The sequence below is a fragment of the Petaurus breviceps genome, unplaced genomic scaffold, assembly GCF_028583685.1.
Source record: "Petaurus breviceps papuanus isolate PSGF00001 unplaced genomic scaffold, PetGlider_PUasm1.0 91133, whole genome shotgun sequence".
Taxonomy (NCBI): Eukaryota; Metazoa; Chordata; class Mammalia; order Diprotodontia; family Petauridae; genus Petaurus; species Petaurus breviceps.
The window spans coordinates 60278296-60294784 of NW_027187419.1; the positions used below are offsets into that span (position 1 = coordinate 60278296).

Here is a 16489-nt window from a genome sequence, read left to right on the forward strand (position 1 = left end):
TATGATACCCAAACCAAATTGCTGAATCTTACTCTGAAATGATAGGTATGTCAGACAGTGTTGAAATTTTTTCATAGGTTACATTTTTAACATGAAGATAATTGAGAATCATATCTGGTCCTAATTTTTCAGTATATTCAATTTTCAATATATTACATTCAATTCAAAATTCAAATATATTCAATAGATCAATAAATATTCTCAATTTTTTTCAATCTCATGTTCAACCAGTCTGCTTCACTTTAACAAGAGAAGACGCTCAACTCAATTTTTGTATATAAGTTTGTGATTAAAATTCTCTGCCTATGGTTTCACAAAAAACTCCTATTATCTCATTGCAGAGTAAGAAGATCAACTTTAATTTTTTAAATGTGGTTAATGGTTGGGTTCTCACCTGCCAGCTCTAATTTTTTTAATGGTGCATGTATCAGAATGAAAAGCCAGTTCGATGTTTATATTTAGGAGGGATTATGTGCCATAAATGGTGCTCTCCTAGGGGAAATGGTGGAGAAAAAGGGAGAGGAGATCATAAGAGGTACAGATACTACTTAAAATAGTCTCTGCAGAAGTTGCCTTCTCTGTTGGAGATATGTTTCATTTGTGATTGAGAAAAACTAAGGAACACTCCCTGAAAGTTTTCCTGGCATCTCAGAAGTTTAATTTTTTCCATTTGAAGACAATCTGTTGTGCAGACTTCCTGGGAAGGACAATCCAGTTTGTGTGGGCAAGTACCTAAAAGCTTTGGCTTAGATCAGAGGTTCTTAACTTGTCCATGAGTGGATTTCAGAGGTGAGGGAGCCTATTAACTTGGATGGGAAAAAATTACATCTTTATTTTCTCTGATTCTTGGTTTCATTTGTAATCTTATATATTTTATTTTAAGTATTTAAAAACATTTTGAGAAGGGGTTCACAGGCATCACCAGACCATAAAAGGGTTCTATGACACACAAAAAATTTATGAACCTCTGACTTAGAGAAGTGTTTGGCATTTGGTAAGCTAAAAGGATTTTTTCAGTGATTTTTTTCATTTAAATAACATAAGCTACAAAAATTCTAGAGAGAGGGGGCTTCAAAAGGAAAGGATTGTTTTAGTTATCTCCATTGCATGTGTTTGGTTGCATTTGGGGACTTTATTAAGAGTGAGAACATTGTGGTTGAGTTACAGGATTCTGTAGGCATTGTTTGTGTGAAGAAAAGATGGATATTATTCCCTTAAAAAGAAAGAGAAGCAAGAAAATATTTGATTGGCATACTAGTGATACCTTCCTATACATGTAAAAGCTCATTGAGACTTGTAAGAGTGCTTTTCTTTGAATATATAATTTACCTTTCAGTGACCTTACAGATGCCTCTTACAGATGATCCAAAAATGATGCTTTTGGCATAAATACATATGTAATTATTTTTCTTTGCCTTCATGGAAAATGTATTCATCTGTAATTATCATGTCTACAAAACTAGGAGCTCTTTCTAGATCTTTGATTTCATCCTGAATTCCCCAAATACTTGTAATTGTGGTGATTGCATCATTCTGGTATCACATTGTCTTCAGGTCAAATAGAGATTTTTTTTTTTTTTTGCTTTTTGCAGGGCAAATCGGTGTTAAATTACCAAGGTCACAGAGCTAGTGTCTGAGGCTAGATTTGAACTCAGGTCCTCCTGACTGCAGGACCGGTGCTCTATTCATTGCACCACCTAGCCAGCCCGAAATAGAGATTTTCTTAAAAGTCACAATAGTTATTGTTTGATTCTGGGAGTAGGAAAAAGATTGTTCTGTCTTTGGAAAAATTTAGGCATTAGAACTGATCTTAGAGTATCTAGTCCAATTCTTTCATTTTACACATGCAGAAACTTAGACCCTAACAATGAAGGGACTTGTCTAAGATCACACAGGTAGCAAGTGGCAGAGCTAGGATTTGAATGTGAGTCCCAATCCAATGTTGAATACACACACAATGACTTTATTTCCATCTGTTTTTTTTCCTTTTGTATGAAACCCATCCATGTATATCTCAAAACATCCATGTCTTTTCATCCTGAATTAACTTACTGAAGTACAAAATCCATTCATTTTCCATTGTGATGCAATAGTGCCTCCAGTGAAGTCTTCCTTCAATGGCCTTTCTATGGTATGGGAAGACCCTAGGTTCCCAAAAGTTAGGACAGTGTAGATATGGACAGATCTTACTGAACTTTTAGGTTTTAACTGTGGACTTTGCATCTGCCCAGCCTAGCTGTAGTTGAAAGAGATTCACAACAGCTCTAAAAGACAATCTACCAAGCTGTAGAGATACTGTAGTCTGTGATGGAGGAAATGCCCCTGATGTCAAAAGCTTGGATTCTTTAAGATAAAATAATAGCAGAAACCAACAAATTAGATTCACCAGTGAAACAGGCTTCAAACACTAACACCTCTATTGTTGGTATTGAATTGTTTCAGTTGTGTCTGACTGTTCATGACCTCACTGAGGGTTTTCTTGGTGCAGATAGTAGAGTGGTTTGCCATTTCTTTCTCCAGATCATTTTGCAGATAAGGAAACTGAGAGAAACAGGGCTAAGTGATTTGCCCAGGGTCACATAGACAAAAATTGTCTGAGGCGGGATTTGAACTCAGGTCTTCCTGACTCCAGACCCAACACTCTATCCACTGTGCCTCTTAGCTGACCAATACCTCTATTCTTTAACTTAGTAATTTTATGATGGTTTAAATCAACCGTATAATTAACCATATCATCAGCCGTCTTGGTCTAGAATAACTCCATTGTGGAAAGACAGCACAGAGTCCCTAGGATGGTGATTTCCAACTATATTACTGTCACAGCCCCTGGCTGCTGTTAGCCTGATTCTTCAGTACTTTACCTGTTACATGACACATCTAACTCCAAGTGAAAGTGAATTCTATGTTTTTTTGTAATTTTTTGGAGAAGTTTTGATACTATTTGAGATGATTGGAGATATTCAGAGCTGGCTCAAAATGAGGAACCATTGGTCTTGACAGCTGCTTTTCCCAGTAATCTTGAGGAGAGATGATATAATTACTGTGAAAAGATCACTGGACTCAGAGACTCAGAAAAATCCTGTCTCTCCCACTTACCCTTTCTGTGTCATTTCCTATGTTAGAGCCTCACTTTCCTCATTTGCAAAATGGAGATGTAACACCTGCATAATCTACCTGCCTTTCCAGCAGAGCTGTCAGAAACACCCCTTGTAAATCTTAATCTTAATTTTCTCTTTTTACATGTAAAAATAATTTTTTAACATTTTATTTTTTTAAAATTTTTGAGTTCTAAATTATCCCTTTCCCTCTATCTTCTTTCCTCTCCCTTAGATGTTTTAACCTTAATTTTCAATCGAGTTGTTATTATTTCTTGGTCTTGGTCTTGGTCTAGAATAACTCCATTGTGGTACTTACTGCATGCTGTACCTGCAGTTGATCAATCTAAATGAGTTGAAGAAGAGTTGAGTGCCTTACCCTGAAAATGATGCAGTTGGAAATTTAAGTCACAGAGAAGTAGAAAATCCAGGCCTTGTTTTTAAGAGACATAGCATTTTATGGGTTACTTAGGACAAATGAATATAACAGAAATAAAGAGCTGCCACTCTAGAGAGTATTTATGGATGATGTTGTACTGTTGTGCCTGTCAGTGGTGGGACCATGTTCTCGATTCTTGTGTAGGGCCAAAGGACTGGAGCAAAAATAAGTGTTTGACTAATGGGGCAGGTAAGTTTTCTGTTTTTCTACTTAACCATTAGCAAAACTGGCTTAAATATCATTTGGAATACCTTTTGGAAACTGAGAATAAAGGTTATTTATCTTTATTTTGGAAGAAAAATATTTTGCTATGCAGATATTCTATATCAAGACTTTTTAAAAAAAATGTGCAGTAGTGGAAAACTATTTCCTGATCATACCTTGCCAGATGTTTTTATCTAGGCAGTAGAGAGAAGCTAAAGAGCAGCTTGTCTTATCTAGAGGTGCAGCATGAGGTGAAAAATGTAGACTGCTTCCTCTCGACTCTATTGCACATGATGGTTAGACTTCTTCAGAATTTCCTTTCCATTTGCATATCAGGTTTATATTTCTGTGCATTTTAACTGCATTTAACCTGCTGTTTTCCCTTTCCCTTCTGTCTTGGCATGCTTCCTTTCTTTTCCTGGACATCAGGAGCAAAAGCGTATAGATGGCACAACTCGTGAGGTGAAAAAGGTTAGAAAAGCCAGGAACAGGCGCCAGGAGTGGAATATGATGGCCTATGACAAAGAGCTTAGACCCGACAACAGGTTGTCTCAAAGTGTGTACCACGGACCATCTTCCGAGGGATCCCTGTCCCCAGATACTAGGTCTGTGTGTATTAAAGCTCCCTTATCCACATGTGATGGTTATGCATGAGGCATTTCTTGGTGTTTTGTTTTTTTTATAATATAGGCAATACATTTGGTATTTATTGTTGTGTTTTTAAAAATAATTTGGAAATGCAGCAATAGCTTTAGTTCTCAAAAAGATCTGGACTGTATCTTAGAACCTTCTTAAGCTATGCATTGAAAGTATGTTGTTGAAGTTACCAGGTTTTTTGTGTATTGTTTTTCTTTGCATGATTTAAAACCCCTGTGACTTTAATTTATTATTTAGTTGAGCTACTGATGTTGAATTTAGCTCTGTTAATTTAGAAGATATTTAGACTTCAATTTAATTAACTATAGTGATAGTTTCAGTTTTAGCTTGGCATGCTGAATTGCCATTGATATACAGTGTCTGAAAATGATTGATAGTTACTCTTAATAGCATAATTAATAGAATAACTCCATTGTTCTGTTTGAAAATCTCACTAAGAGTAATGGAAGAAAATGTTCTGTTTCTGCCCTTCAGATAACTAATCTCATGTGCTCTAATTTACAGGAAAAGATCATCATTGGAACTCACTAAAAGACTGTTAGCTGTTCAATTAAAATGTTTCTTCATACAGGTCTAAATGACATGGCCACTAAGTGGCAATTGCAGTTCATTGGATGGAGTCAGTCCAGTGGAGCTAGCTTGATAACTTTTCACTTTGTTTACATTATTTTTCTGCCTTCTAATGGGGAAAAAAGAGACTTTCTGCAAAGTCTTTTGTCAGCACATAAAATAAGAAAAGACATCTCCTATTGCTCTTAAGGATTATTTATTTTTCAAGATCGTTCTTCCAGATTTCCTCTTGGTGGTGGTTTTTATATTTAAAAACAAATAGAATAAAACACCACTTAGTCTTGGGTTTATATTTATTATAGTTTTATTAACTTCCCTATCCCAATATCATTCTCCTCCCCAAATTTTGGTTATTACTAACATGATATGAAAAAAGTCTTCAATTAAATTTTGATCATCTGCAATCAGTGCAATACAAGAGTTTCCAGTTAATTTTACTTTCAACTTTGGAATTTTATTTTATTTTTTTTTTAATGCTTTATTAACTTGTGATTTACATCATCTGTTTCCGCCAGATTTTGAGTTACAAATTTTCTCCCCATTTCTCCCCCACCTACCGCCCCAAAATAGCAGACCCACAGGATATCCCCTCCTCTAATCTGCTCTCTCCCACATTTTCCCCCATACTCCTTTCCACTTTTCCAGTGGATCTCTATGCCTCAGTGCCTCCACATCCCATTTCCCAATTACATGTAACATGGTATTAATAGTATACACACACACACACACACACCCATATGTACATATATATACATATTTGAATATTTGATTTCAAAACTTTCAATTCCAGATTCATTCCCCTCCTTCTCCGTCACCCACCCCTACTGGGAAGATACGCAGTTCAGTATAGGTTGCACATGTGTGGCTAATGCAAAACAACAACATAGTAGTAAAAGACTGATTACACTTCCCTCCCTCCCATCCCACCTCCCACCCGCTCTACTCTCCACTTTGATCCCATCTATTTTCAAAAGTGAGTGCTTCCAACCTCCCCCCCCACCCCAGCCTACCCTCCCTTTTGTCATCCCCCCCCATTCTCCCTGGAGGGTGAGATACCCTATTTAGTGTGTATTTCACTCCCTCCTCAAACCAAATTCAATGGGAATAAGGTTGACCCATTCCCTTTTGCCTTCCTATTCTTCCCCTCCATTGTAACCATTTTCCCTTGCCTCTTCTCTATGAGATAGTTTACCCCAATCTGTCTCTCCCCATCTCCTCTCATTATATTCCTCTCACCTCTTAATTTCACCTTTTAAGTATCATTCCTTCCTGTTAAATTGGACCTGTGCCCTCTATGTATACCTGTAAACATATATACACACATTCACATATGTATTCATATACCATATACCCTCATATATAGACAAATATATGTATTTCTAATCCCTTCAACTACTGAGAAAAGTTTCATAAGTTACGATTATTGTTTTTCCATGTAGGAATGTTAATAGTTCAACTTTGATAAGTTCCTTGTGATTCCTTTTCCCTGTTTACCTTCTCTTGCTTCTTGTATCTGAATGTCAAATTTTCTATTTAACTCTGGTTTTTTCAGCAAGAATGCTTGAAAGTCCTCTATTCCACTGAATGACCATATTTTGCCCTGAAACATGATACTCAGTTTTGCTGGGTAGGTGACTCTTGGTTTTAATCCCAGCTCCTTTGCCCTCCGGAATATCATATTCCAAGCCCTTCGATCCCTCAGTGTAGAAGCTGCCAGATCCTGGGTTATCCTGATTGTGTTTCCACAATATTCAAATTGTTTCTTCTTGGCTGCTTGTAATATTCTCTCCTGAATCTGGGAATTCCAGAACCTGGCTATAATATTCCTAGGAGTTTTCTTTTTGGGATCTTTTTCAGGAGGTGACTGGTGGATTCTTTCAACCTCTGTTTTGCCCTCTGGTTCTAAAACATCAGGGCAGTTTTCTTTGAGATCTTCCTGGAGGATGATTTCTAGGTTCTTAGTTTGGTCATGGCTTTCAGGCAGTCCAATGATTTTTAAATTATCTCTCCTGGATCTATCTTCCAGGTCAGTGGTTTTTCCCATGAGATATTTCACATTGCCTTCTATTCTTTCATTTGTTTGGATCTGTTTAACAGCATCTTGATTTCTCATAAAGTCATTAGCTTCCATTTGCTCCAATCTAATTCTGAAGCAATGATTCTCCTCATTGAGTTTTTTAGATTCTTTTTCCATCTGGCAAATTCGACTTTTTAAGGTATTCTTCTCCTCATTGCCTTTTTGAGCCTCCTTTGCCATTTGAGTCAGTCTGTTTTTTAAGGTATTATTTTCCTCAGTCAGGCTGTTGACTCTCATTTCATAGTTTTCTTGCATTGTTCTCATTTCTTTTCCCAATTTTTCCTCCACTTCTCTTATTTGGTTTTCAAAATCTTTCTTAAGGTCCTCTATGGCCTGTAACCAGCTTGTATTTTCCTTCAAAGCTTTTGGTGCAGGAGTTCTGACTTCACTGCTTTCCCCCTGTTCCATGCTTTGCTCCTTTTTGTCCCCAAAATAGGAGTGTATTGTTGGAATCTTCTGTCTGCTTTGTTTCCTTTGCCTGCTCATTTTGCCACTAAATTACTTGACTTATGGGCTTTTTGCCACAGTAGGACTCTGCCACCACACAGGGGAGCTTTCATCCCAAATGCTGGGGTTTTCTCAGCTGCTGGAGGTATTAGATGGGTGCCCTCTCTGAGGTCTCCACACGCTCTGGAAAGCTGGACACACACCCCAGAACCTTTACCCTAGACTGCAATCCAGATCTGGTTAAAGCAAGAGCGATTACCCCTCAGACTGGTGCTTGATTCCCCTACACTCTGCAGGCCAAGAGCTGAAGGCGCCACATGGCACTGGCTGGCTGTGCTGGGGTCTCAGCGGCTTTTCGCCCTGGGGGTAAAAGCCATGCACTCCCACTTACTGGTCCCAAAGTCCAGACTGTACTGACCTCTCACTTTGTCCTTTGTGTCTATGTGTTGATAAACCTGGAAACGGCCATAGCTGCTGCTGATCTGGAGTCCCTCTGGCCGCGGCTGGTCAGGCTCGCCCTGGGGCTAAAGCCTTGGCGTGGGGCTGGGCTCTGCTCCCAGAGTGCTGTAGTGGATTCCAGCAGGCCTGCTGGGCTGTCCTCAGTGGGAGGTTGGCTTCTCTGTGTCATTTTGTGGGTTCTGCAGCTCCAAAGTTTGTTTAGAGTCCCCTTTTTACATGGATTGGGGAGGGTGGAAGCCGGAGCTGCGGGAAGGTCATGCTTCTACTCCGCCATCTTGGCCCAACTTTGGAATTTTAATGACCATAGTTTTCAGCAAAACAGATATTAGAATATATCATGAGAGGGTAACTATTCAGAAGCATTTATCTTTCTCACTGGCTGTCAGTGGGTTAATTTATCATTTAATTTCATTGCTAATCTACTCATGTAAAAATGATATGATTGTTATGGTTCTGAACTTTTTATTCTAAGTAAAAACATCTTATTTCAGGTAATGTTCTGCATAAACCCTGATGGAATAAGATGGATATTATTTTTAAATAGTGGAAGGTCCTTGTGTGCATCCTGAATTTTAAGATCAAATTGATCTTACTTGACCACAAAATTGGTGGTTGTTCAGACCGTCCAGCCTCTTTACACATAATTATGTTTTTAATATTTATCTTTTTTAGTTTCATTGTATGAACTGTACTTTCTTTGAATTTCTAAATTCTATCTAGGCAGCCAGGTGGCACAGTGGATTGAGCACTAGGCCTGGGGTCAAGAAGACCTTAGTTTAAATCTGGACTCAGAAACTTATTAGCTGTGTCAATTTAGGCAAGACATTCAAACTCCCTCAGCCTTAATTCCCTCAACTATAAAATGAGTATAAAGTGTTTGGCATAGTGCCTGCCAAATATAGGGTGCCATATTCTGTGCACTATATAAATACTGTTGTCATTAGGAGCAGCAAGCCACGGCATTATTGTTATTTGCAACTCATTCCTAGGACACTTTGCTATCCATCAGCCAACCATTTCCACTACTGTATACAGTATAATTCATTATTGTCTTTGGATGATTTTTTTTCATTAGGTTTTCATGTGAAAATACTTGCCAGATACCACACCTTTAGCTTACATGTAAATTGAAGCATATATAAGTTAGTGATGCTACCCCTACATAGTCTGGATCATTGGGAACATTGTCTTTATAAACATAGGATCATAGCTCTGTGGCCCCTCATTGCAGCAAAGGCAGTACTTTTACTTCTTCCTGATTGTTTCCCCTTCTCATTACCTACAGAAGCTATTCCCAAACCCTCTCTTCCTTTCTCATACCTTTTCTACCTAATACTATCTCTCCCTTTTCAGTTGAAGACTTTAACTCTTATTTTACAGAAAAAAAATGGAGGTCATTCAATTTAAGTTCCTGCTTCCCCTCTTCTCTTCATCTCATTTTAACTTCATCCACTACTTTTTCCTCCCAAGGCTCTAATAATTAGGTGAATATTTTTGCAAAAGCCAATCCCTCTCTACTCTTCTGCTTAGTTTTATCCCCTCCCATCTTCTCCAGAAAATTGCTCTTTCAGTCATTCTCTACATTCTTTTATTTTAAACTTTTTCCCCATCTTAGTCACTCTTTCATATTCATTTCTCAACCAAATTCCTTGATTAAGTTGTCTACACCTTTTACCTCTACTTCCTCACCTTTCCCTCCAAAAATCTTTGCAGTCTAGCTTCAGACTTCATCATTAAAGTGTCCAAAGTATTACTGATCTATTAATTGGCAAAGTGGATGATCTTTTCTCAGTTGAGACCTCTCTGCTGTATTTGAAATTGTTGGCCACCTTCTTCAACTGACAGGCATCCCTGCAATTTCCACTTCTTTGCCACCACAAAGAGAGCTGCTATAAATATTTTAGAACATATGGGTTCTTTTCCTTTTTTCCCTAATCATCTTTGGAAACAGACCTAGTAGTGATCTTGCTGGGTCAAAGACTACCTTCTCCTTCTGGGTATTCTCTCTTCTCTTAGTTTTCATAGCAATACTCTTCTCTTTTTGTGTCTGTTCTACTTGTTTGATCACTCTTTCTCAGCCCGTCATTTCATTTCATCCTTCCCAACTATGGGTATTCCCCACAATTCTGGCATGGGCCTGCTTTCTTTTCTTTTAACACTCTCTTGGTAACCTCATTGGCTCCCATGGAATTATGAAAATGACTAACATACACACACATACACACACACACGCACATGCACACACATACACACAGCCCTCATCTCTCCCTTGAGCAATATTCCTGCATTATCATTTCCTATTAGGCATCTTGTCCAAAACGAACTCTTCCTCCTTCTTCCCAAACCCTTCCTTTGCATTATCCTTACTCACTGACCTGACTTTCACACACCTGGACAGTTGCCATATCTTGCCATTTCTATTTCCTCTATCTCCTTTTCTCTACTTATACAACTAACACCTTAGCTTAGGCCCTCATCACTTTTCACCTAGATTATTGCAGTGAAATCCTGATTTTTTGTTTGCTTCAATTCTCTCTCCACTCCAGTCTATCTGATATACTGTTGCCAAAATGATTTTCCTTAAGCACAGATACAATCATATCACGTCTCTACTCAATAAGCTGTAGCATGCTCCCTATTGCTCTAGGATCCAATAAAAACTTCTCAGTTTAGATTTTAAAGCCCTAGACCACTTGACTTTAACCTGTCTTTCCAACTTTATTGGACATTATTCCCCCTTTATCTAAGCTGTGATCTAGACAACTTGCTGTGAAAATCTATCTGCCTTTGTGCTGGATGCGTCCCATTCCTGGAGAGTACTCCTGCCTCACCTTCACCTCATAGAATTACACTCTTCATTCAAAATGTAGCTTAAGCACCATCTTCTGCATGAAGCTTTTCCTGCTATTATACTCCCTCCTAAATTCATTTATCTTAATTACTTGTTATTTTTTTTGGAGGGGGGAAGGCAGAGTAATTGGGGTTGTGACTTGCCCAAGGTCACACAGCTAGTAAGTGAAGTCAAGTGTCTGAGTTGTATTTGAACTCAGGTCTTCCTGACTCTAGGGCCGGTGCTCTATTCACTGCACTATCTAGCTGCCCCAATTACTTGTTACTTAATCATTTTAAAATTTTATTCTGTATATACTTATATCTATTCTCTCTCTCTCTGTTAATGTAAACTCCTTGCAAGTAGGGACTTTTTCAATTTATGTATTTCTGGTATCTATAACAGTACCTGAAACTTAATAAATGCTTATTGATTAATTAATAGATTTAGAACTATAAAGGAGTTCAGAGGCCATCTAATCCTATACCTTCATTTTCACATGAAGAAACTGATATCTAGAGAGATGAAATCACTCCTCCAAGATCACCTAGGTAGTTAGTGTCATGGTAAGGATGCAAGTCAAGATTTTCTAACTCCAAAGCCCTATGCTTTCCTCTGTATCACACTGCCTACTGCTATAGAATTGTTAGACTGGCAAGGACAACTCTAGAATTATTTCCATCTCTTTCTGGTCACTGAGGCATTATGAACATGTATGGTCTCAACTGAGTCTAGTGATTCTTTACCTGCATCCGTGGGTCTTTCTTCCTGATGCCTGCTCTGTAATGACCCATTTTGTTATTGGTTCTTACCTACCCTCCAAGCTTTTCCTGTTCTGCAATAGCCTTTTACCTCCCTAAAGACACTCCATGACCTATTCTTTGCTTTCAGTCTACCGGAAGATTAGAGAGATGTAATGATATGCTATTTAACCTACTTTGACTTTCTGCTCTTCCCTGTGGCTCCTACTGACCTTTCACCCATCTATCATAAGAACCTACCCCTTTTAGGTTTCCACTCCTTACTAGCTATAATTATAATATTGTAATGATCATTATAATAATTATTAATTTATATAGATCTTTAAATTTGCAAGGCACTTTACAAATATCTCATTTTACCTTCTCAACAGCCCTGAGAGGTAGGTGCTATTATTATCCCCATTTTACAGATGAAGAAACTGAGACAGGTAGAGCTTAAGTGACTTGTCCAGGGTTATACATTTAGTTAGTGTCTGAGGCTGGATTTGAACTCAGTTCTTCCTGACTTAAGGTACAGTGCTACACACTGCCCTGTTGTCAATATTGTCAATTTGTAATTCTAGCTCTGAAATACCACTTTCCCACCTTGATCCATTCCCCATTATTACACTACTCACCCTTCTTTATTTTGTCTCCTCTAGCTCCTTTCATTACTTTATCACAATACCATTTTAGAGGGGTACCAAAGCAGCCCAGTCCCATGTTCTTGTTTTTTTAAGTAGATAATTTCCTTAAATAATCCTCATTATTTTTTTAAAATTTGACTAAGATTCTTTTAAAAGCAGTCGTCATTTCTCTTCTCTTTTGGTCCTGCCCCCTTGCCTTGAAGGTGTTTTCTTTAACTGCTGACCTCCCTAGTGGTGTTTAGTTCTGAGCATGGCCACATCTAGAAAACACACCAAATCTCAGGACAGGACAGGATTTCCCTACACTTTGATGTGTTAAAATTTTAACTCCTTTACTAGCAGTTTACACACTACAAAGATGTTTTCATATTTGTACCATCTTCTGGAGTTTATGGTACAGTCAGGGACAAGGACAGCTATGGAAGATTCTATGACAACAACAGCTCCTCTGCATTGAAAAAAATCACTTGGTACCTTCACAGGACTGCCCTGCATGAAATCCCAGAGCTTAACATCCAGTCTGTGGCCTTTCCACCAATGTCTCTTTGCCTGTTTTGCTTCAGAGGGAGAAACACAAGCTGAATCCTAACAGAAACCAGCAGATAAATGTGAGGAAAGTCAGAACAAGAAGAGAAGAGTGGGAGCGAAGGAAAATGGGTATTGAGTTCATGAGTGACGCCAAGAAACTGGAACAGGCAGGGAGCATGAAAGAGGACAGAATGCCCAGAGGGTTGGTCTTTTTTGCTTTATTCAGAGCCCTGGCTTTTTGTTGCCTGCCCTGCTTCAGTCTTCCTGCGATGATACGCATTCAATTTACTGACTCAATGTGTCCTTTAACAGAGTGCCAGAACTGCACGATTGTCTCTTACTAATGCCACCTGGTTCTCCGCAGCTGTGGGACAAACAGGTCCTTTTACTCATTCCCCTCCCTTGGGCTTAGCTGGCCCTGGACCGCAACAGTCTCTGCATTTTTGTGAACTCTATGCTCAACTAATAAAATATTTGCATTCCTTTCAGCTTGTTACACTCAGCTGTTTATGCAAAGAAAACAAGGCTTTTAAATATTAAACTTATTAAATCACTACATTCTGCTTTGGTTAAATACATTTCCTCTGTTTAAGCAAAAAATTATTCACTGCATTGCATTCTTAATTTCCTTTACTTCTCTTACTGTTAATGTTTATCCAATTCACCTACTATTATATAATTTCTAATTATATGCTGTTGATATTTCATTGCACTAGAATGCTGTGTCTGTCTTAAATACTGTTTGTTAATTTGATTTGTTCTATACTATTCTGTGACAGAGTAAAAGATTCCTAAAGAACTGAAAAAATAAGGTATTGGTATTTGCTGCATGTCAGTTCATCTGATATACTCATTTTGAAGCTACGGGTTTCATTTCAAGCAACACTTGCATTTTCTGGCTAAGATAGTAATACAGTTATTGCTCTGTAGTTTTCATGACAATACAGGAAGGGGAATAGAGAATTTATAATTTATGAATTGATATCAGAAAAGCAGATGTTGTACGTATATGAGAAGAAAAAAACCTGAAAGTCATTTTATTTCTTCCCATTTCTTCTCCTTTAATTATAGGTCCCATGCATCTGATGTGACTGATTATTCTTACCCTGCTACTCCGAATCATTCTCTTCATCAGCAGCCAGTGACTCCTTCTTATGTAGCAGGGGACACACAGCAGTATGGGGCTTCAAACCAGGCCCTGGAGCATGAGTATAACAGGCCTCCTTCTGCCACTGTCAGGCACATGACCTTGAACAGACCTCAGCAGCCACCCCCGCCCCCACCCCAGGCCTCGGAGGGCTCACAGGCCTCTGCACCTTTGGTGCCATCGGACTATGGGTAAACTTTCCTCATGTCTGGACTCTTTGAAAGTATAGTCTATGCAGTTGGCATTTTTATTTTGTTTTTAATAATTCATGGGCTACAATGTTCGCAAGAGAAAACCTGACTTGTCTAATTGATAATTCTATCATGAATGCCAAATTGCAGGTAGAGAAATGGGGGAGTAACATTCTAGTAGACTACCCTTCTTTATACTTACATTATGTTTAACAACCACCACCACCACCTTTTATAGGGAATTTGAATGCATCGTTTCATGAGGCATTTGTAAACCCATAAGCTAACCAGGGATAAACAATTTTCTTTTCTCTTATTAGATGGTAAACTCCCTGAGGCCACGACACATGTCCCATATGTCTTTTTAGTCCTCTTAGCACCTAGCCCAGTACACTGTGCGTGGCAGACTTTTAGCAAATGTTTATTGAAATGATTGGAGAACTTAACTCCAATCACAAATTTTATTGGAGAAAACAAGATGAAATACTTAACATGAATTGAAAAATAGCTTCATCTAACCCTGTATTGTCCCTGTGCCTAGCTATGTGCTTCCTGTCCTTGACCTTGCTCATCTTGGCCTAGCATTATGATGTCTTCTCATCAGGACCCCTAATTTTCTCTCATGTAGATAGAAAGCAAATATCTTTCTTCTTCTTAAAATGAATTCCATAGTTCCTGAATGCCCCTTCATTTGGTCAAATATACCACTTTTATTATACTCCTTTCAGCTTAAATATATTCTCTGAAGCACTGCCTTACAGCAATGGCAATCTTTGCCTTTTTTAATACACTTATTTTTCAGTAAATTCAATTGTACCACTTCTATCCTACAGTTATTCACAGTGATTTTCTTCCTGACTTGATTAACTATGTGTTTCCCTGCTACTTGCTACCGTAGAATATGCATTAATAATGTTCTTCCTGCCTTCCTAGATTCTGTGATCAGCAGGGAAATGATAATATTCCTTTCTCCCACAAATACTCCATTTACCTTTTTTTTTTATTTCTGTGATGAATTGAGCAAAGATATGATATCCTGTGGTAATGAATGGAGCAGGACCTTTTGAAACTACTTCCAGAAAATGGTTATGCTTGCACTGCATAGTTCTAATTAGTCCTAAAATATATGATGTGGCCAGGAGTATCTAACCTGACAGATTTCAGAGCTCAGAAAATTTCACCTTCTGCTGACATTCTGGTGACTTGGTGTGTTTCCTCTTTTTGTTAGGATGCTCCCGGCACAAATAATTGAATATTACAACCCATCGGGACCACCACCGCCTCCACCGCCTCCCATGATTCCTTCAGCACAGACTGCTTTTGTTAGCCCTCTCCAGATTCCTGCACCGTCTTCCTATCCTCCATTAGCGACTGGTTCCACATACACCGCTACTCCTCATCCTCCTTCTACTGGGCTTGTCGTTACAGCTCCTCCCCCTCCAGGCCCCCCACCTCCCCCACCTGGCCCTCCTGTAGCAGGGCCTTCTCTTTCCTCCTCCCCCATGCATGGTCCCGCAGGGGCTGAAGCGAAGAGACAAGAGCAAGCTCAGCCAGCAATCAGTGATGCTCGGAGTGATCTTCTTGCTGCTATTCGGATGGGTAAGTGTGAACATGCCACAAAACACTTTCCTTTTAGAAAGTAAATTTTTTCAGGGCAGCTAGGTGGTACAGTGAATAAAGCACCGGCCCTGGAGTCAGGAGGACCCAAGTTTGGTTCTGGTCTCAGACACTCAACACCCACACACACACAAAAAAACTAGTAACTTGGGCAAGTTACTTAACCCCAATTGCCCTCCAAAAGGCCAAAAAAATAAAAAAAGTAAATTTTTTTGATACTCTCTTCTAGTTATATTTCTGCCTTCTTGGAATAACTAATGTCCGTAATAATTGTTTGGAATAACCATTACCCAGTTATACTTTAACTAGATTCCACTCAACCCTTAGTTAACTGGTCTCTCCTTGTTTCCTTTCTCCCCATGTGCTGCACCCTGCCCCCGTTATACTTTTAGGAAAAAGATGTAAATAATAAGAAAACACACAAATTTATGCTTAACTATAAAATATTTCTTAAGGTGGTGGTTGCAACATAAAAATTTCATGTTGGTTTTAGATTTATAACTAACTAGGAGGTACAGTGGATAGAGTAGAGTGTCTGTAGTCAGGAAGTCCTCAGTTCAAATCCAAATAAGTTATTAACTTATGTGACCCTGGGCAAATCACTTAACCTTTATCTGTATCAGTTTTCTTAACTTTAAAATAGGAATATCATAATAGCATTATCTCCCAAGGATGTTGTAAAGATTAAATGAGAAATATTTGTTAAGTACTTATCGTAGTGCCTGGAAGATCATAAGTATTTAATAATGCTTATTTCCTTCCTTCCTTCCTTCCTTCCTTCCTTCCTTCCTTCCTTCCTTCCTTCCTTCCTTCCTTCCTTCCTTCCTTCCTTCCTTCCTTC

The 16489-nt window shown here is 38.6% G+C and overlaps 1 protein-coding gene across 3 annotated transcripts in view; it reads left to right on the forward strand.

Moving 5' to 3' along the window:
• WASF3 (WASP family member 3) overlaps positions 1-16489 on the forward strand; it is a 187151-nt gene that overhangs the window by 165441 nt on the left and 5221 nt on the right. For 2 of the 3 annotated variants that reach the window (XM_069079758.1, XM_069079760.1), the window contains exons 7-9: positions 4168-4343; positions 13765-14031; positions 15260-15630. In XM_069079758.1, coding sequence (XP_068935859.1) covers positions 4168-4343; positions 13765-14031; positions 15260-15630 — 814 coding nt within the window. Of the gene's footprint in view, positions 1-4167; positions 4344-12728; positions 12896-13764; positions 14032-15259; positions 15631-16489 lie in introns of all 3 variants that reach the window. The other variant, XM_069079761.1, reaches the window with a different exon arrangement.